This window comes from Cnephaeus nilssonii (assembly GCF_951640355.1).
Source record: "Cnephaeus nilssonii genome assembly, chromosome: 10".
NCBI classification, from domain to species: domain Eukaryota; kingdom Metazoa; phylum Chordata; class Mammalia; order Chiroptera; family Vespertilionidae; genus Cnephaeus; species Cnephaeus nilssonii.
In genome coordinates this window covers 1,857,404-1,879,139 of record NC_137081.1, presented here as the reverse complement: position 1 = coordinate 1,879,139, position 21,736 = coordinate 1,857,404, and the positions used below count along the sequence as shown (strand labels likewise).

The following is a 21,736-nucleotide window of genomic DNA, read 5'->3' as shown; positions in this document are numbered from 1 at the left end:
CAATATATTGCAAAGTTTTAAAAACTTTAGTCACTATAAAATGTTCCCTTAACCAAAGCAAGTCAAATAAAATACTTCACTCTAGTGGGTAACAAAGCAGTCAGAATACGTGTGATTAAGAAACCTAAGCAGGAAATTAAAATGAGGGATGTGTACACAATTAATGAGCACATTTATTTTTAAATGGAGCCACAGCGCCATCTTCTGGCCACTTCAACATAACAATTAAAAATTCTTTTTTAAAAAAAGTAAGTAATATACTTTAGAGTTGTAGCCTCAAACACACAAAATTTTTTTAAAAATACGTTAAAAACACTGTTCCATTAATTTGCACTGGTTCCCGAATCATTACCCTCAGATATACTTTCCAAATCGAAATATTATTTGCAATCACTCAAGTGAAGATGGCTTCTCACAGGCACATTTGTTCTGGAAGGTACTTGGAAAGGCTAAGCTACGCCATGTAATTTTTATCTTACTGACAATCACCTCCCCTCCTTAACAGAGTATATTTCCAAATGTAAAACTACATTGGAACTACATATAAAGTCCCACAAAAAAACATGTGTGGCCCAAGTAGGCTTACAGTTGTGAGTAAGCATTATATTTATTAACTATGGTATTATTTTCCATAATAACAACTGTAGCCCTACTTTTGCCCCATGTTGTATACCAGCTTTGTTTCTGAAGCATTTTCATTTCAAATATCTGTTTGCATTTTATCTGGCCATGATAGAGTGAGTCCTTTCGGTCTGGGGTTTGGGGTGACTGAATAAAGACCCTGCTAGATATAAAGAAACCCTGCGGTTCAATGTCTCGTAAAACATTCTGATTTCAGTAAGCAAAGCCGGACTCCTGCCCAGCGTGTGGAGCATTCTGAAACGGAAACAGAATCTTGTTCTACATGCTGCCCGGGAACCGGGAGGCCCTTTACAGTCCCACCGGCGCTTAGACGCACCGGCCCGGACCGGCAGGCCTGCATCACCCCGGCGGCGGGGTGGGGAGAAACGGCCGCCCTGCTTGCCCCCAAAGTGGGGTGATGCCATCCGGGACCTCAGAGCACATTAACTTAAAACACAGGAAACATATCTGCGAATGAAATGAATGCATGACGCATTACCCATTTTCAGTTTTTCACCCAGAACACAGCCGCCCCTCTCCATCCGTGCTCAGCTCAAACGCTCAGACTCGGCCGGCGCAGCCCTCACCCAGCGCAGCGCTGTGCGGGCCGTGGCTTCGCCCGGGCCATCGGGCCTGACCCTCCGACACGGAGTGAGACTGGAGAGCCGCTGTCGCTCACAAAGCGAACGGAACTCTGAGAGCAGCTGGGAGCAACACTGAGCCGTACAATGAAGGAGAGGGAGTCTGTATCTCACCTGGTCAACAGGTTCTGGAACAAGGCTCAGCGATTTATAACGAAACCAGTTCCACCAGAGGCTGACTGACAGGGACCACAGCGAAGGCCCATGGCATCTCAATGTTATAACAAATGACACTGAGCGGGGCCGGCGGGGCTCAGTGGCTGAGCGCTGACCTAGGAACCAGGAGGTCAGGGTTCGATTCCCGGTCAGGGCACAGGCCGGGGTTGTGGGCTCGATCTCCAGTGTGGGGCGTGCAGGAGGCAGCCAATCCATGATTCTCTCTCATCGTGGATGTTTCTATCTCTCTCCCTCTCCCTTCCTCTCTGGAATCAATAAAAATATATTTATTAAAAAAATAAAACAAAAAACGATATTGAGTGAAAGATGTTATCCGAGGACCTGCTGTTTCAGTGGGATGTTAGATTTTCTCGGTAAGGTAGAGATGAGAGTGCTGAGGGAAGCAATGAAGGGCCCATTGGTGAGTGAGTAGATACAGAAGATGCGACACGTGTGTGAATATTACTCAGCCTTTTAGAAAACAGGACAGCCTGCCATGTGAGGCACGGGTGGACCTTGAGGGCATTATGGGAAGTGAAAGAAGTCAGGCAGAAAAAGACGAATATCATACGGTCTCGTATGCAGAGTCCAAAACAAAAATAACCTACAGACTGCGGGCTGAGAGGCAGGGGTGGACGTGGGCAAATGGGTGCAGGGGGCACAGAGGAACAAACTCCAGGTACAGAATAAGTCAGTCCTGGGTGTAAGGTTCAGTTCACAATCTATACTAATAAAAGCGCAATACGCTAATTAGACCAGACAGCCGAACAATCTTCCAGACGAAGCCGGGGATGCGAGGGATGAGCCCCTTGCACGAATTCCGTGCACCGGGCCTCTAGTGTGTATTTGAAAGCTGCTAAGAGAGTAGAACTGAGTTTTCATCAGAGAGGATGGGAGAGGGATGGAGAGAGAGAGAAACATCAGGGATGAGAGAGAATCATTGATTGGCTGCCTCCTGCACGCCCCCACTGGGGATCAAGCCCGCAAATCGGATCCATTGGTTGATACTCAACCACTGAGCCACGCTGGCCGGGCTGATATTCTAACTATTAGATAGTTGTTACATCACTAGTAGAGCATGCGGCCCAGAGCAAGGTAAAGGCAAGCTACTGGATGCCAAAAGGTATGAAATTCTGCCTTTCCATTGTTCAGTAGAGAAATTGCACTTAGAAAACTATGAAGTGTGCCATGCTGAAAACAAATAATTACGTGTTCACACTTATTATTCAGCATTTCTCCTTAATCTGGTGATATTTATTCAAGAGTCCATTTTTAACCAGAAGCCATTTCTACCACCAAGGTATTCCCACTTTGAATGCCCATCCGTCTGCAGACGACACAGGATCCACACACCAGCTGTTCAGGGGCGGTGCAGGGGGCGGGGGGGGCTCGGCCTACCTTCAGCTTCCTCACGGCGTCCCGGACGACCTCGGTGCCTTTGGGCTGCTCCACCTCGGTGCTGCCGAGAAACTGAGAGTGGCAATGGTGAGACGGGCGGCACGTCACCGTGGCACAGCGTTAGGACTAAACCTGGCTCAGCCGAGGGTGCGGCTTCACGCAAACCCAAATCCCAACCAACAGAAAAGTCCTTCATGCACATTCTTTAAATTCTATGAAAATGTCCATGTATGATTTGATCACATAAACTCTTACTATTCAATTACTGAAACTCATCTACCTTTTAAAATGCAAACTTTTAAAATGCCCAATACCTACCATCCACCAAAGTTACACGCCAAACTACATTAAAAAAAATAATAAAACGTACAGCCTGACTGGTGTGGCTCAGAGGTTGAGCATCGACCTATGAACCAGGAGGTCACGGTTCAATTCCCGGTCAGGGCACATGCCCGGGCTGCAGGCTTGATCTCCAGTGGGGGGTGTGCAGGAGGCAGCCGATCCATGGTTCTCTCTCATCATGGATGTTTCTACCTCTCTCTCCTTTTCCCTTTCTCTCCGAAGTCAATAAAAATATATTTTTAAAAAATAAAACATAGATGATCTACAATATTACTCTATTTTCAAATATACCTGAAGGGTTTTTAGTTAAAACATCTGTAATACTTTCAACAATAAAGATAAATTTAAAACAACAACAACACACAAAACAACAACTGGATCTATCAAAAAAAAGAAGTTTCATATTTATTAACACACTGGCATGAAACCTTCTATCCTGGAGAGAATTCATACCTCCTAAACATAAGTCCAACATCATAAAATGTTGAAGACCAATTCGAATGGAAATATGAGTATTTTCTTCTAAAGAACATTTCTATATAAACAGCAAATGATCATTAAATTAATTAAGTGTATGTAATTCCTCAAAGGCATTTCTTGTTACATACTACCAATTATACCCCAAATTACGTCATGAATTCGTCACTTCTTATGTCAATACTAGAGGCCCAGTGCATGACATTCGTGCACTGTGTGTGTGTGTGTGGTGGGGGGATGGTCCCTCAGCCTGACCTGTGCCCTTTAGCAGTCCGGGAGCCCTCAGGGGACGTCTGACTGACGGCTTAGGCCCGCTCCCCCCGGACACCCTTAGCACTGCTGCGGAGGCAGGAGAGGCTCCCGCCACCTCCCCTGTGCTCGCCTGTGGCTGAGCAGTGCTCCTGCATTGAGCATCTGCCCCCTGGTGGTCAGTGCACATCATAGCGGCCAGTCTTTCTGCCGTCCGGTTAATTTGCATATTATCCTCTTATTATATAGTGTGTACGTGTACGTGTGTGCGCATGCTTCACATGAAATGATTAGGTGCAGCCCCCCCCCCCCCCCCGTTTTTTAATTTGAATGTATCGGGGTAACATGAGCTGCTAACTTACACAGCGTCGGGTGTACCAGGTTATAACTTGTCATCTGTGTGCTCTGCTCTGGGCTCCCCCTGACGTAGCTTCCTGTCACCCGGCACCTGCCCCTCTGCCCACTCGCCTCCCTCCGTCCCCCTCCCGCCGTCCCCACTCTCTGTCTGTGCCTTTGCGCGGGTTTTGTGTGCTCTGCTCGTTTACGTGTTGTTTTCGTTTTCTATTCCACACCGGAAGGGAACCGGGCCGCTCTCTGTTCTTTCCGTCGGCAAACACACCCTCTGCGTGTACCGGCTCACCGAATGGCAGGGACAAGACGGCAGCGTCCCAGTGTCTTTTAAAACTGCACTCACTCCTCCCGTCACCGTGAAGTGAGTCACAGCTGCAGAAGCAGACGCGGGGTTTTCAAAGGGCTCTCCGCACCCAGAAGCCCTGGGAGCAGGTGGGGACAGGGCCTAGGCGGGGCGGGTGGGGCGGGGGAGGAGGCCGGGGCTGCGCTCACCGGGGCTCACAGGGTCTCTGTGCTCCGGGCTCAGGGAGTTAGGACATGGGGACAGGTCAGAGGCAGCAGCAGGCGAGCCCCTGCACCCAGGGCCCAGCTACGTGAGCGTTCGTCCCCCCAGGTGTCGGCCCGGCCGGCACAGACCGGAGTGAGCGGAGAGACCTCAGTCCGGAGGGATGGAGGGCCGGCGGCTAACGGGAGATGGACTCCCCACACAGCGCCCCGCCCGTGTCTTCGGCTTCAGATCGGGCGTGACCTGCCCGCATAGGACGGCAGCACACGGGGCTGTAACCTAACCGGGGCCCAGGCGTCCAGCGCACCCGGTCGGCCCACCCCGGCGTCTCCGCGTGTCAGAGCCCCCAGCTGCGCGCAGGTTGGGAAAGTCCTGCTTTAGCCCGGCCGCGGGGCTCAGGGCTGAGCGGCGACCCATGAGCCAGGAGGTCAGGGTTGGATTCCCGGTCAGGGCACAGGCCAGGGTTGGGGGCTCCATCCCCAGTGGGGGGCGTGCAGGAGGCAGCCGATCCATGATTCTCTCTCATCACTGATGTTCCTATCTCTCTCTCTCTCCCCTTTCCTCTCTAAAATCAATAAAATATATATTTTTTTAAAAGAAGTTTGCCAAGATGCAATTGTAACTTTAAAAACAAAACTGAAGAGTAGGTTATTCCTTACAATATTTCCGTGGTTGTAAATAACGGAAGTCACCGTGATGCTTAGGGCACATAAGTCACCTCTCCCTGCACCCGTGGGTCTGTGAAATATTCGTGAAACGGACATAGGCCGTGGCGGCTGGGAACGCACCGCGTGTGCGTCTGACGGGACAGCCGCGGAGAACAGCCCTGTCCCCTTGGGGAGCCTCCGAGGCCCCTCCCACGGGAGACAGTGAACCGCCCGGAGCCGCAGCGCGGTCCTCGGGTCCCAGGCCTGTGTCTGAGGCTCGGACACGCGAGGGCCTGCTCAGCGCTGTGGGCCGGGAGGGAGCCCCCTCCAGCTTTGGGCGCAGCTCACCCTGCAGAGCGCGGCCCGGCACAGCCGCAGCGTCCGAGGGAGGAGCTGGGTAAGTGCGAACGGCACTGAGTCAGGAATGCGGGCGGCCCAGCGCCCCTCTGACATCGGGGTGACTGACGCCCCTCAGACATCGGGGTGACCGACGCCCCTCAGACATCGGGGTGACGACGCCCCTCAGACATCGGGGTGATGACGCCCCTCTGACATCGGGGTGACCGACGCCCCTCAGACATCGGGGTGACGACGCCCCTCTGACATCGGGGTGACGACGCCCCTCTGACATCGGGGTGACCGACGCCCCTCAGACATCGGGGTGACGACGCCCCTCTGACATCGGGGTGACGACGCCCCTCTGACATCGGGGTGACGACGCCCCTCAGACATCGGGGTGACGACGCCCCTCAGACATCGGGGTGACGACGCCCCTCTGACATCGGGGTGACTGACGCCTCTCAGACATCGGGGTGACGACGCCCCTCTGACATCGGGGTGACCGACGCCCCTCAGACATCGGGGTGATGACGCCCCTCTGACATCGGGGTGACCGACGCCCCGTGAGTGAGCCCTCTGTCCTGGGACTCAGCATCACAGGGACCCGGCCACACGCTCAGAAACAGCGACAGGCGTGGGTTCCAGACGACAGAATGACAACGGCGCCTTAAATGAGCGACACCCGCCTCCAAACATGCAAACATGTCCCCTCCTCACCCGAGAGAGAGAGAGAGAGAGAGAGAGAGAGAGAGAGAAGCGATCAGGAAAGACCCCAGAGAGAGATAGAGAGACAAACACAACCCACAGAAGGACCAGGAACACGATGACCCAAGTTCACGTCGGCGCCACGGAAGGAAGAGTCTCTGCAGACCCTGCGGGGACGAAGGTGAGCGAGAGCCTGGTCTCCACGCGGTGAGGGCGGCAGGTGCACCCTGAGACGCGGGAACAGTCACCCTGAGACGCGGGAAGGCCACAGTGACCCCGGACCCGCTCTCAGGGAGGAGGAGAGGGAGGAAGGTGAAGCAGGACGGGGGCCCGGGGCGGGGGCGCGGGGCTGACAACCAGGACACGCAGGACTGGTCAGGGCCCAGCAGAGCGGGGGCTCGTGGGAAACGGGAGGAGGAGCCAGGAACACGGGCTCCGGGGGGGAGGCGGAGGCGGGGCGGGGGGGGGGGGCGCCCGGGGGGGGGGAGAGCGGGGACCTCACACCCTCCTCTCCGTCAGCCTCGGGCTGCAGCTGCCTGTCCTCAATGCGCATGGACCACACGGACCAACAATCACATCCCGCCCCAAGGACAGGTCAGTGTCGCACAGACCCACCTGTTCCTGGAAACATGTTTGCGTGTTTAGCATGAGCCAAGCATTTACTAAGTGCTGGGTATCGAGCAGGGACTGTCCCTGTCGAGTTTACAGCCTGGGGGGGGGGGGGGGGCAGAGGAAGGGGGGGAGAGAGAGAGAGAGAGAGAGAGACTCCTAGGCAATATGGACAGGAAAGAAGATACAAAGTACCAAAGGGACATTTATTAGAGGATGTTGGACTGTGACAGGTAAAAAGATAGCATAGTCTTAGTCTATGCACGGAAATGTATGACAACAGGGCAGGTCTTTCAAACAGATTTTACCAACGATGACACGTCCTCTTTAAATCTTCTGTAAAGACTGACAGATACAGATGCAGAGGAAGTTGCCAACGCTGTGACAAGCTGGTTAAATATCCGCGCACACATCCCGGGCGCCCACAGCTCAGCGCCCTGGCACCCCAGCAGGCAGGCTCCCCGGAAGCCCGAGGCTGCCGTCTGACACACGGAATACGGACAGATGTCACTTAAAATGCTACTAAGGGGTGGAGGGGTCCTTCGGGGGGGAGGGCGAGGGGACATCTGCAATACTTCCGACAATAAAGACACGTTTTAAAAATGCTACGAAGACAGTTCATACCTGGCTTAATATTTTCCAAAATTCCACAACTGTTTTTCAGTTCCTTAGAACGGTACAGACGTTTAAGAGAGGGGTCTCAGGTGATGTCTGCACTCTTTACTCTATGTCTTTTATTCTGTTCCACGCGTGAGCACTCCCGAGAAACCCAAGTTCAAGTCTCCGCCTTCATTAGAAATCCCCTCCTGGTCCCCCCAGTCAGGGCCAACCTTGTCTGACCTGCTTCTTAGCCAGCAGAGGGCAGTGTTGGCCACCATAGGGACGCAGTCATACTGTCTGACGGGCCCGCTCAGTCACCAAAATGTAGATGTCACTTCTCCAATCACCACTAAAAGAATGAACTGAAGAGTTACCAGACCTAACTGCTGTGAAATTGGGCACTACTTAACATACGAGGAAGTTAACTTATAACAGAAATAGAGTATGTCTTTTATGTACATATAATTCAACATGTGCCCATTTTATGTAGAGAATGTTTCCTCCATAATTATTTTTAAGTATTAAGGGAAATAATGTCTACTTTTTACCACATAAAAGTTTCATCTAGCATCTAGTTTGAATAACTATTGGTAGCGTAATGACCAATAGGGATTCTAATCTTAGAAAAAATAAATAACCAGCTACGTTGCCTTCTTTGTAAACAATGCTGCAGAGCCTTCAATAGGATGGGCTAATGCTCTTGGCATTAACTTGATGGCATGTGTAAAAAAATATCGTTCTTAACCGTCTAGCTTCTCCACGGCTCCAGGGGACAAGCCGTAGGGGGTGAGTCAGCCCATTGAATCTAGAGTCTCCGTCTGGCGGACTGGTGATGCCGCGGTGCCAAGCAATCCAGGGAAAACCAGTTTCCAAAAGCACATTGTAACCGGCGATTTCTAAAGCACGGGCAGAATCCATCGGGCAGAAACCAATGACTTAATTGCCAAAACCATCCTCCTGGAAAAAGTAATTAAAGCAGATCCACCAAAAAGGACAGTCACACGTTAAACCCGAAACCAGATACTCCAAGGGTTACCCCAAAAGGAAGGCCAGGACATTCTGACAGAGGAGAAAAGCAATGTTGGCTCAGTGTTAAGAAGCCTACATCTCACAATTGTTTGGCTGTTTAGGGTTCCCATTTCATTAGAGTAACTCTGCATTCGATTTCACCTGTTCTTAAGTCACATGACTAGGGAGTGTATTATTATTATTTTATTTATTTTTTAGAGAGAGTGGAAGGGAGGGGGAGAGACAGAGAGAGAGAGAAAAACATCGATGTGAGAGAGACACATCCATCGGTTGCCTCCCACATCTGCCCCTGGTTGGGGCTGGGGATGGGTCCTGCAACCGAGGTATGTGCCCCTTGACCGGAATCGCACGCAGGACCCTTCAGTCAACAGGCCGAGGCTCTATCCACTGAGCCAAACCGGCTAGGGCTGCAGTGTATTATATTAACTAGAGGCCCGGTGCACAAAATTCATGCACTCGGGGGGGGGGGGGGGTCCTCAGCTCGGCCTGCGCCCTCTCACAGTCCGGGAGCCCTGCGATCGATTGCCCCAAAGAGACAGGCCCCATCCACCCGGCTGGGGCTCCGTGATGGATCGACCCCACGGGGAGGCCTCACCCACCCACCGCAGCCCGCCGGCCGGTGGCCTGGGCCTCCCTCTGTGGGGCGATCCTGGGGCGATGGCCGGGCCCCCGACCCATCGCGTCGCACCCGCCTTGGCTGGCCTGGCGCCAGTGGGTGTCACAGCGTGGTCGTCCGGACGGTCGCTCAGCTTTTCGGCCATTCAGTCCATTTGCATATTATGCTTTTATTACTGTAGACAGGCTCGTGCTTTTACAATAAGACTTGAACGTTTAAGCCAAAACAAAGTGACTTGCCATAAGCAAGAAACTGTTCATGGCCCGCCCGCCAGCGAGGCCCCCCAGACGCCGCTGAGCCGCAGGGTCACGGAGCAGCAGCAGCCATCCTGCCAAGGCCCCTCCGCAGCCGGGCCTCCTTCCGTCCCAGGAGCCGGACCGCGGGCCGAAGGCAGGGCACCCGCCTGTGTCACTATAAACGGAAACACTTCGATAATAAGCAAACGCCAGCTTAGGCAGAAAACCAGCATCGCACCGTCCGCTTTCTCATCAGAGACCCGCAGGCCTGCGGACGGGGAGACGCCCGTTAAAACCCCACTATTGTACAGGCGCGGAGCCAGGGCCGGGGGTGAGCGACCCTCCAGGTCACGAAGCTTTTAGTGGCCGAGCGAGGGCTCGGGTCCCAGCTCTCCTGATTCCAACACCGAGTGCACGTTTGCTGCCGTGAACAAAACAGCAAGAGTGCCAGGTGGCATCCTCCACGGCGCTGCTCGCGGGGCCGCGTCCGGGTGGCTGAGGCTGCAGCCTCTCCGGCGACTCGCGCTGAAAGCCCAGGGCGGCGCAGCAGGGAGCGGGCCTGGCAGCTCGGTGGCCGCAGCCGTCGACTCACTGAGCCTCTCGGGCCTCGGCGTCCTCATTGGTGAAACGGGGATCAACACCAAGTTTTGGAGAGAATCAGGCGAGGAAACCAGCCAGGGGCTCGCACCAAGTGGACGTCCACGGGATTCACGCTGAGACAGCAAGATGAGGCGACAACACAGCCACAACCAGCAAACGGAAGCGCTGACCCACCCAGGACGGACAGGAGCGCGGGGGGCGGGGTTGGGGGAGGAGAAGTCCACGCGAGGCCACTCGGATGTGAACATAGGCAGCCGGCATCCTCTCCAACACACACACACACACACACACACACACACACACACACACACGTGCACCTTCCTCTCAACCTTCCATTGGCTGCGTTCCAACATGCGTTCTTCTCAATGCTCACCGCGATTCAGTCCCTTCGCCGCTCTCATTGCAATGCGATAAAACAAAGCTTGAGACAGGAGTCTTTTAGGAAATCGACACATGACATGCCAATGAGTATCGACACTGTTCTGTCAGAAAGGCCCAGTCCTTCTCTTGTTGGCCAGATTCCTGGCTGCGTTATAGTTTGGGGTAAATACGATTTTTGGATCCTATTTATAACAAGTTATTGCTCCACAGAAAACATCTACCCTCTACTCGGTCAACGCACCATATTCTCTTATTACGCCTCGCGGTTTTGTTTACTTTGCGTGTCCTGGAATACTAGGGTAACTGTCCATCAAGTGAAATGCATTTTCCTTTGTCAGTACTGTTACCCATGATTCCCTTTTCCTTGGTCACCGTAGGTTACAAAACAAAGGATGACAGGGACAGTGAATATCCACATCTCATTCTTAATGTTCATGGGACTTAAGGTTTGGGCAATACAGCACACTGCTATTGTTCTACTTCAGATTTCAGGTTCGACAAAGCAGTTGCCCCAAATCTGCCTGTGTCCCCGACCTCTGTCCACGGAACCTGTTTCTCTGGAGAAGTCCCTGTTACACCACGAACCCTCTGATTTATCCCAATCTCGTTTTCCCCTGATGGAGAAAACATGCTTTAAACACCCCTCCTCTCCGGCGATAGCATTTCCCAGGTCCCCTCTGAGACCCTGCATTATAATCTGTGGGGAGCGGCTCTAGGTCAAGCCTCGGGGCTGACCCGGGGCAGGGCCACAAACCAGTCCCCGCCCGGAGGGCAGAGCCCTCCCAGCATAACTAAGCCTGGCCTTGTAGCCTCCCTCATTCCTTCCTAAGAAGCTAATGGGCTGTGGGAGGCGCAGCAAGTGCTGCCCAAACAAGAACCTTTGTATACATGTTAGTGCACCCTGGTTGTAATCAGACTATGAAATAAAGCATCGGCTTGCAGGCTGGGTCTTCTGTGTCCCCAACCAGGCACGGGAGACCCACCGGGCCCCAGCCGTATTCTCTTGTCTGTCTTTTCTTCACTCCTTCACCGCCCGCCTCAGGCTCACCCTTGGGCGTGCTGGCGCGGCACAATAATTTATTATTATTCACCACCACCATCATCGCTCATTATCTCTGTATCCTAGTGCATTTCAAAAATATGCATTCTGCATCACCATCATTTCCATTTCTGCATCCTGAGCTGTTTCCAAAAGTACTGACCGTGCATCTCCTAGGCATCAGGTGCAATTCTAGGCTCCAGGGAACCAGCGGACCAGACCTCCGACCTGGTCCTGGTGCCCCGCTGCCCCTGCTCCACGACCAGGGACGGCCTGTGTGTTTCTCCCGGCTCTTCCACCCCACCCCTCCTACAGCCTCCTGGGTGCGCAATCTACACGGCCCGCAACAGGACAGGCTCCCGGCGAGCAATCCGCCGGCGAGGTTTCCTGGCTGCACGCGTCGGTTTGCTCCTGCCTCCATCGGGAGACGTTCCCACGTGCTGCAGGCGAGCTGGTTCCTCAGTTCCAGAGCCTCGAGTGATGCTGGGACACAGGGCTTGTGACCCACTGCCTTCCACCAGGGCCGGGGTTTGCATTTGCTTTTATTTTGCAGAAACAGCATAGTTTACTGATGGGGCCGAAGTACTTCTGCCGGGAGCTGCTGTCCTGGCTGAGTGACAGCTGGGGAAGTGGGGAGGCATCCACCATCCACAGGGCCAGGAGGCAGGCAATGACCTGTGGGGGGTGGAGGGGCGGGGGGGCTTTGGGGGGGGTCAGCGGAGTCCTCTCCGGGCGGGTCTGCCAGCAGCCAGATGCTGAGCGGAGCTCACACGCTGATTTCTCTCGGGAGCTGAGCCTGAGACTCTGCCTGTAAAGTGAGCAGCTAACCCTGTGCCCAGCATCCCAGCTCTGGTCCTGCTCGCGGCCAGCAGGCACTCGCACGTCTACCTCTCCCCTCACGTGAGTCAGCTAGCTTATTTTTTTATTCCCTGTCTTTTTCTTTAAAAAAAAATTATTGATTTATAGAGAGAAAGGGAGAAGGATAGAGAGATAGAAACATCAGTGATGAGAGAATCACTGATCGGCTGCCTCCTGCACGCCCCACACTGGGGATGGAGCCGGCAGCCCGGGCATGTGCCCTGACCGGGATGGAACCCTGACCTCCTGGTTCACTGGTCGATGCTCAGCCCCTGAGCCACGCCGGCCGGGCTGTCTTTTTCTTTTTAAAGACAACTATTTTTGTGTGTTTTTTTCAGCACTTGAAGACGATCATCCCTAATCAGCACCTCTTCATCATCACTGTAATGTGTAATTAGTTCGTTTGAACCCTCGTTTTGGCTGATTTGATTTGATTTCCCTCGGCCTTTAAAAAAATAAATCTCTTCATATTCCTGGGCCGCGTCTGAGAGTATTTCCCAGCTGCCGTTTGAAAGTGTAATCCTGGTATTAGCACAGACCTTTATGTCTTCACTGCACTATGTCTAAAAATGTAATAACCCGATCAGTGGTGCTAATTCCAAGTTATATAAAAAACTTCCCTTCACGTATACAGGATTATGCTGCCGGGTATTAGTTTTCTGAAAAAGGACTGCATCCACTTTTACTTGCCCTCCTGTCTTTAATTAATATATCCGGTATTTACACGTGAAATTTTCACACCACAGCACTGGCCTTTGAAAGAAACCTTTACCCCACGTACACATCTTTATGAACGTGACTAGTTTCAAGTAAGCAACTTCCTTTCTAACCTATTTCTTGTTTAAGCATTTTGTGACATGCCATGGCAATTCCTTGTCTATCGGGCTTAATGGAAAATATATGCACTGACTCCATCCTGAAATGATTCTGTTTTCATTGAAAAGCAGTAGATGACCCTGAAATGCATGGATAGGTGAATACGGGCAAGAACACGACAGCTTCGCGCCAGGAGGCTCAGCTGCCTCTCACTCAGGGCTCAGAGTAGAGATGTCAAAGTCTCAGCACATCCAGGCCAGTGGGTCCCGCTGTGCGTGAGAGCTAGGAGACACGTGGCCTTCTTCCCCCAAAGCGGGGATTCTGTGACTGGACATCAGGCTGGACCTCTGTCCCGCCCGGCAGCCCCCCTCCCCCACCCGCGCCTCCAGGGACTCCCACCCGCGCCTGGAGCGGCCCTGCCCTTTGTGGGTGAGTCTCCCGGGAGGTCGGGCACCTGGGAGAGGGCGGCTGGGGAGGGCCGTTTTGTGGCCGCGTTGGCATCTCTTTGGAGCTGCAGGCGCTCAGCCCCTGGGCCCACGTGCCAGCGAGGCCTGGGCACCGCTCCGCAGCCGCAGGGGCAGGGCCAGCGGGGGCACGGGCGGGCATGCGGGGCGCAAGCAGTCTCTCTCCTGCCCGAGACCCGCCAGCTCCACGCAGGTCCCCCTGGCTCCACGCGGGTCCCGCTGGCTCCATGCGGGTCCCCCTGGCTCCCCGCGGGTCCCCCTGGCTCCACGCGGGTCCCGCTGGCTCCACGCGGGTCCTGCTGGCTCCATGCGGGTCCCCCTGGCTCCCCGCGGGTCCCCCTGGCTCCACGCGGGTCCCGCTGGCTCCACGCGGGTCCCGCTGGCTCCACGAGGGTCCCGCTGGCTCCACGCGGGTCCCGCTGGCTCCACGAGGGTCCAGCTGGCTCCACGCGGGTCCCCCTGGCTCCACGTGGGTCCCGCTGGCTCCACGCGGGTCCCCCTGGCTCCACGCGGGTCCCCCTGGCTCCACACGGGTCCCGCTGGCTCCTGCCGCCCGTCCTGGAGGAGGAGCAGTTCAGGGTGCCTCTCCCCGGGCACTGAGCTTTCGGGGGGCGGGGGGGGGGGGCGCCAGGGGAGCGCTTCACCAACGCAGCAAGTGCACGACAGGACGCGTGAAACCGAGAAATCCAACCGCAGGCGAGCACGGAAGCCCGGGGCTGGATTTATTGACTTATTTGTTAATCCTCACCCAGGATATGTTCTATTGATTTTTAGAGAGAGAGGAAGAGAGAGGGAGAGACTGAGAGAAACATCCATGTGAGAGAAACACATCGATTGGTTGCCTCCTGCACACGCCCGACCAGGGCCCCGGCTGGGGAGGAGCCTGCACTGAGGTACATGCCCTTGACCGGAATCGAACCCTGGACCCTTGGATCCACAGGCCAATGTTCTATCCACTGAGCCCAACTGGCTAGGGCAACAGGCTTTATTTTTGTCTATTGTTTTTTTGTTTTGTTTTTTTTTTTAACACTAATCTCCTCTTGTTCCCAGTTAAGAGGATATACACTGAGTGGCCATATTATTATGATCTCTGAACGCATAATAATCTGGCCACTCAGTGTCTATCCTATATAATAAAAGGCTAATATGCAAATTGTCCCCTCGATCAGGAGTTCGACCAGCAGGCAGGCCGGCCAACCGCCCATGTCCCCTCCCCCTGGCCAGGCTGGTCAGACCCCACCCATGCACGAATTCATTAACTGGGCCTCTAAAAAAAAAAAAAATATATATATATATATATATATATATATATACACACACACACACACACACACACACACACATATATATATATACACACACACACACACATACACACACATACATACATACACACTGAGTGGCCAGATTATTATGTGTTCAGAAATCATAATAATCTGGCCACTCAGTGTATGTGTATACATATTTTTTAATATATTTTTATTGATTCAGAGAGGAAGGAAGAGGAAGAGAGAGATAAAAACATCAATGATGAGAGAGAATCATTGATTGACTGCCTCCTACATGCCCCTACTGGGGATTGAGCCCACAACCCAGCCACGTGCCCTGACTGGGAATCGAACCTTCAGTCCGCAGGCCGATGCTCTACCCACTGAGCAACACCAGCTAGGGCAACGGGCTTTATTTTTGTCAATTCTTCCGGTCCTAAAGATTAGCTATTTACTGAATTTTGAGGCAAACTTTACCCTGTAGAGTGAGATCGTGCTTAAGGAGAATCTACAAACTCAGGGAGATTTGTATTCAAATACCGGCTCTGCTGCTCCTAAGCTGTTTGGGTTAATTCACTTTATATCCCAAACCGGTCTCTCTTCATAAAGAGCGGCAGCGACTTCTAAAAAGACTCATTGTGAGGACTGTTTGAGGTAACCAGACAGTTATTTAGCACAGAGCGTGGTACCCAGCGAATTCGTATTGCATAGATTTGTCTCACTTAATCAGCTAGGAGAACTCAACCTGGATTACAGTAAAAGCCAAAGAGTCCCCGTGAAATGAAATTGTTCCATCCTGCTGGCTCCAGGCCTGTTAGGGAAAACAATTAGATTCAATTAGTTCCTGGCTTTTATTCGATTCTTCGGAATTCCATAAATGCACGTGAAAAGGAAAGGGTATCGGTCATGCTAATTAGCCCAGTTGTCCCAATGTCCCATCCCAACTCCAGGAATTTAGCAAGTGGCCATCTGAAACCTAAACGGACGGTGAAATGCATACATATCTTAGCAAATACACTACCCATCACCCTGTAGTTTAAAAAAAGTCAAAAGGAAAGCCGTAAATAAATAGGGTACTACTTGCCAAATGTTAGAGATTGAAATTGGTAGGAAATGTTGTGTTAAAGCTTTATTAGGTGCTAAGTATACTGCAGATGTTCTAATTCCAGAAACTTCTTTTCTCAACTAAATCTATAATAATAAAAGGGTAATATGCTAATTAGACCGGACACCTTCCAGACATCATTCCGGACGTCCTTCCTGACGAAGCCGGGGCTGGAGGGAAGCCAGCCGGGGTCCCGGGTGCCTGCAGGTGGCCCGGGGGAAGCCAGCGCAGGTCCCTGGTGCCGGAGGGAAGCGGGTGCCGGCAGCTGGGGGAAGGAAGGCCTACTCTTGCACGAATTTTCGTGCGTCGGGTCTCTAGAGAAGTAAATAATCTGGTAAGTTACGACAGTTCTCCTGCTTTTAAGTTAGGTGGTGTCCGTGTGCTCGGCAGGGGAGGGTGATGTCACTGACGAGGTCCTGCGGTCGGTCGACCATAAGGTACTAAAGCAGCGAGTCCATGAGTCTGCAGCGAGCAGCCCTCCCAGTCCACGGCTATCACCTGGCTCAAGTCTGGAACCTGCCCTGTTAAGTGACCCGGTGCATGAGGGTCAAGGCCCAGCACTCAGGAAATACATCATAAAAATGACGCCAATGCCCCCAATCTCCATGCCCCCAATTCAATAGATAGATAGACGTATTGATTTGGGCCAAAGCATTTAACCTCTCGGTCATGATATTCCATACGAACAGACTTGTGCACTGACTGCTGGTACCCTAGACCAGTGGTCAGCAAATTGTGGCTCGCGAGCCACATGCGGCTCTTTGGCCCCTGGAGTTTTTAGCAGAGGCCAGCTTAGGAGGACCCTAATTAAGTTAATAACAATGTACCTACCTGTATAGTTTAAGTTTAAAAAATTTGGCTCTCAAAAGAAATGTCAATCGTTGTCCTGTTGATATTTGGCTCTGCTGACTAATGAGTTTGCCGACCACGGCCCCAGGCATTAGCACATCGGCTCTCAGTGGGCGAGGCCATGACAGGCCGTAGCCAAAGGCTGAGCATGAGACGGCTATTTGCTTGCGGGTATTTGACAGACATCACTACCTCCCAGAGCCCGGCTCCTATGATGACCATGGGCATGAAACACCTTCCGAGCGTGCACCCTTTGGGGAGAAGCACTGTGAGCAGGCGCGGAAGCACTGGAGGAATTGGGGGGTGTGGGGTGGTGAGGGACCTGGGCGAGGAGAGGAGGGAGTGGCCCCATGTGACAGCCTGAGGCTCAGGCTGGGGAGCTCAGAGAGAGGGGACACTGAGCCTGCCGGGCCGGATGCTGTGGGGGAGCGGTGAGAACACCCCCACCTCACGTGGCAATGCTCAAAGCGGGGGCAGGCAGGGGCGGGCTGTGTCCTCAGAAGAGTGGGCGGGGTTTCCCAGCAAGAAGCAGCGAGGCTCCGAGGAGAGGGCAGGACAAGGGGGTGTGCTGGGGCGTGACCTTGTGTCCCGGGACCCAGACACAGCTCCTTCCGCAAAACCCACAGCCCGTGTGTTCATCTGACGATGGAACAACGATCCCACCGAGTCCCCACACGCATCTGGAGTGGGGACACAGAGCCACAACACAGAGGCGGGTCGTCAACTCGCTACGGCTCTCAGCAGCAGCAAGAAGAGGGTGGGTCACCGCCGAGCCTGGCGGCGGACAAGGCGACAGAAGCAAAAGTGTCTCGTCCGCCTGAGGGGGCTTCGCAGGCAGCAGGTCACTCGGCGGCTCACTGGCCGGGGTGTGGACAGGCCGCTGCCTTGGAAGAGCCCCCTCGCTTTCTCCGATAATGACCAGGACGATGAAAACCAGCGTCCCAGCTCTCATTCACCTCACTGCCACCCTTCGGCGTCCCTGCTATTCTCAGGTGCTTTGGAGAAATAGCCATCACTTCCCATCGGGATGAGATAAACAGTAACTACTCTGGCCCTCACATTCTACCGTCTAAATAACGGTCTTGATCATCACGACACCAGCATTGAACTTCCTCAGCAGGAAGTAACGGGGGTGCGACATGCACGGGGGGCACTGCGGGCACAGAGGACACCAAAGCAGCCCCACCTGCTCTAACGGCTCCTCCGAGGACAGGCCGCCTCCCGCAGCTCCGCCCGCTGAGAGCCCCGGGGAGCCTCCAGGTCCAGCTTTCCCAGGCGCAAGTATCCGAATCCTGACATCTTGTCAATCTCACTTCTCACATAACACCTTCCTTTGAGCGCTCTCTCTCTCTCTCTCCTTTTAACTTTAAATGTATTTTTATTGATTTCAGAGAGGAAGGGAGAGGGAGAGAGATAGAAACATCAATGATGAGAGAGAATCATTCATCAGTTGCTTCCTGCACGCCCCCTACTGGGGATCGAGGCCACAACCCAGGAATGTGCCCTGACCGGGAATAGAACCTCCGGCTTCAAAGGTCGACGCTCAATCACTGAGCCACGCCGCGGGCCCCGTGGGAGCGCTCCCGTGGTTAACGTGGGAAGTTAGAGCATGAGGTTCCCGCCATGGCACGGGGGAGGGGTGGCCTGTAGCCGCTGTCGGCGTTATTGTGAGATACTCTGCGGTTCCAGATCCAGGCGGTAATTATTAGGGGAGGTGTGTTGGGCAAATTATGATAAATGTTTTTAAATGTTTTAATTATTTTGTTAGGTATATGTTGACATACTTTAAATCCAGAGAGTTAGGATACAGGTGCGTGTAGATTTCCGAGAATTAGCTTAAATGCATATGTATCAGTAAAATTGTACATTACATGGTCTCGTCAAAACGGACACGATGCCGGCATTACCCGTTTGGGGACCGCGGGGCCTTCGCTGGGCCGGTGCCCTCGGTCACGGGCAGGAGGGGTTTCTAACACAGAAGCCTCTCCGTGTACCACGCCCCGTAGAGGCTGCTTGTAAACACAACTCCTCAGTCAAGGCCAAGGGAAGCAGCAGGGACGGTGCCTTTAATGTTCAGATCGAAGGCAGGCGTCTGCGCCCTAAGTCAGAGAATTACCGCCCACTCCCACATCCAGTGGAATCACAGACATGCCCTCACGCATGAGTAACGACTCTGGCATTTTCCGTGGCTCTAACAGTAAACCTGCAAGAACATCCTTATTAACACCGAGTCCGGGGTCCAGAATGCATTCAAAGTGGAAAGTAAGTGTTTTAAAACGCACAGGTAATCTTCCATTAAGAATGGCCTGGCCGGGCCGGGCCAGCGTGGCTCGGTGGTTGAGCGTCAACCTATGAGCCAGGAGGTCAGGGTTGGATTCCCGGTCAGGGCACAGGCCCGGGGTGTGGGCTCCATCCCCAGTGTGGGGCGGGCAGGAGGCAGCCGGTCCATGATTCTCTCTCATCACTGATGCTCCTCTCTCCCTCTCCCTTCCTCTCTGAAATCAATGAAAACAAACATATTTTTAAAAAGACAGTAGTCATGACCTTGCCTCTGCAGAGGCCTGACACAGGGGTGGAGACGGAGCAGGTGCCTACAAGCCACAGCAGAGGGGAGCCTGGGGGTGATGACCACAGGTGCGCACGAGCGGGACCGTAGCCCACGCCAGTGCCCCAGGCTGACGGAAAGCGGCCGATGAGAAGATGTGGATTCGGGAAAAGAAGAGCTGGGACGGGGAGGGAGTGTGGGAGAGGGCATGGGGAAGGCAGGGTTCTACCAGAACAAACCAATGAATAAATGTGACGCCATCAAGTCCTGCGATCAGAGAAGGACATTCGGACAACCTGGCCGCGAGGGGCCCGCCCAGCCGGTGCGAGCACCCGGGGCCGCGGCAGGAGGTGCTCTCACCGCGTGGGGAGGACGCAGTCAGCACAGCCCGCGTGCTCCTGACCTGGGACCGGACGCCTGTGTCCAGGCAGCACCACGGTGAGTGCAGACCCTGCGGCTCTCTCTCCGCCTCGCTCCTCGCTGTGGGTGCGCATTCACAGGGCCCGGCAGGCAGCGAGAGCCCAGGATCGAAGCCAGAGCCACTCGATGGTGCTCATTACCAGCTTCCCACCAGGCAGGCCGGGCGCGGAGCAGGCTCTGCAGATGAGGCAACGCTTTGTCGTTCGGGGGAAATGGCTTTGTGATGTGTGATGCTCTCTAGGCCTCTGACCGGGAGGAGGCGGGCATGCAGGAGGCAGCCGGTCAATGATTCTCTCTCATCACTGATGTCTCTCTCCCTCTCCCTTCCTCTCTGAAATCAATAAAAACATACATTTTAAAAAATTAAAAAGAAGTAAATTCAGAGTTTGTATACTGTATATGGGTGCGTATCCACTCTTCGGATAGAAGAGAACATGGCTGAGAAGGAAGAGAACGTCTCAGCTGATGCCGATTGGTGGGAGGAAGACAATGAAATACTCAGGCAAACGCCTCCCAGGAGGCCGGCCCCGCATGCCCCCTGCCACCCTGCCCTCCACCCTCCTGCCCTCCTGCCCGCCTCTGCCCGCCTCCTCCCTGCCCCCTGCCCCCCTACCCCCCTGCCCACGCCTGCTCCCCGAGACCACAGTCCCTCCCAAGACGGTGCCAGACCTTGAACACAGGAGTTCGTTCCCACAATTCCACGGAGTGCCCGTCATGACTCTGCTCTTGTTTGTTTTCACATTGTTTTGCATGAAATTGCATACAGCTTCCCACCCAGGAGAGGCGATGGGAAATGGACATGTTCTAGCATTAATTTCCTTTTAACTGTGAGCCAGGGACGGCTCCTAATGGTTCCAGACGCTAATTGCTAGCACTGTGGGGGGTGGCGCTCAAACTGGAGGAAGTGACGGGTGTGGTTCGAGGCAGAGGCCCGTGCTTCAACGTCAGACATTGGGAATGGGTATGAGCGGTCACATCAGCATCGTGAAAGGCCGGTTCCAGAATCTAGGAGGAAAGTGTGAAGGCTCCCGACACATCCCCTTTCCCAGCAGTTCCTGAGCCTGAGATGAGCTGACCGCCTGGCTGAGCAATGAAGGGCGTGGCTGAGTGCAGCCGAGCTCTTGGTGTTTCACATTTTCCCTGAAACTGCAACTGGCACGCCCGGCACAGCCGGCACAGCCGGCACACACGCCCGCCCGGCACAAACGGCACAACCGGCACGCCCGGCACACTCGCCCGCCCAGCACAAACGGCACAACCGGCACGCCCGGCACGCCCGGCACACGCGCCCGCCCGCCGCTCTGCAAGGCTGCCCTAACGCGGCGGTCGCCAGCCGGTGCTCCGTGGGCCACGTGGTCCTGAGGTCCGAGGTCCGGAAGGTCAAGGTCGGCGCCCGCCACTCTAACGCAGCGTGTGACCTGGACGCCGAGCCCATTGGGCCGCCTGAGTGCGCGACCCAGCTCATCGCTCCACGGACTCTCCGCTGCCCGACGTGAGGGACTCCACGGGGCTTCACATGAAGGTTTTCTCCACTCACCTCCTTTTTTGGCCGGTTGTAGAGATCTTTATTTCTAAGATCCAAACTTTCTTCTACTAATTCGTAAGCCAGTGTGAACATTTCCCTGAAGGGTAATTTATCACAGAGTCACCAAAAGCACTCTGAGCAGCGTGAGTAAAACGATCGTGTGATAATACTGCTTCTCTTGGCCAGGACTCATGAGGCCACAGAAGGTAACGTTCTCCCTCATTAACGTCTCACTTGTCAAACTTCCCAACAGTTTACGAAGGTTCGCGTCGACGTCCTTGTGTTTCCCTACGTGGCTTTAAGGCGACGGGGACCCAGGCCTGGGCATCTTGCTCCATGAGGAGG

At 54.0% G+C, this 21,736-nt stretch overlaps 1 protein-coding gene across 5 annotated transcripts in view; it reads right to left on the bottom strand.

The window, feature by feature from the left end:
* Window positions 1-21,736, bottom strand: part of GULP1 (GULP PTB domain containing engulfment adaptor 1) — a 156,119-nt gene that overhangs the window by 29,632 nt on the left and 104,751 nt on the right. For all 5 annotated transcript variants that reach the window (XM_079781939.1, XM_079781938.1, XM_079781937.1 and 2 more), the window contains one exon: window positions 2,817-2,888. In XM_079781939.1, coding sequence (XP_079638065.1) covers window positions 2,817-2,888 — 72 coding nt within the window. The remainder of the gene's footprint in view (window positions 1-2,816; window positions 2,889-21,736) is intronic.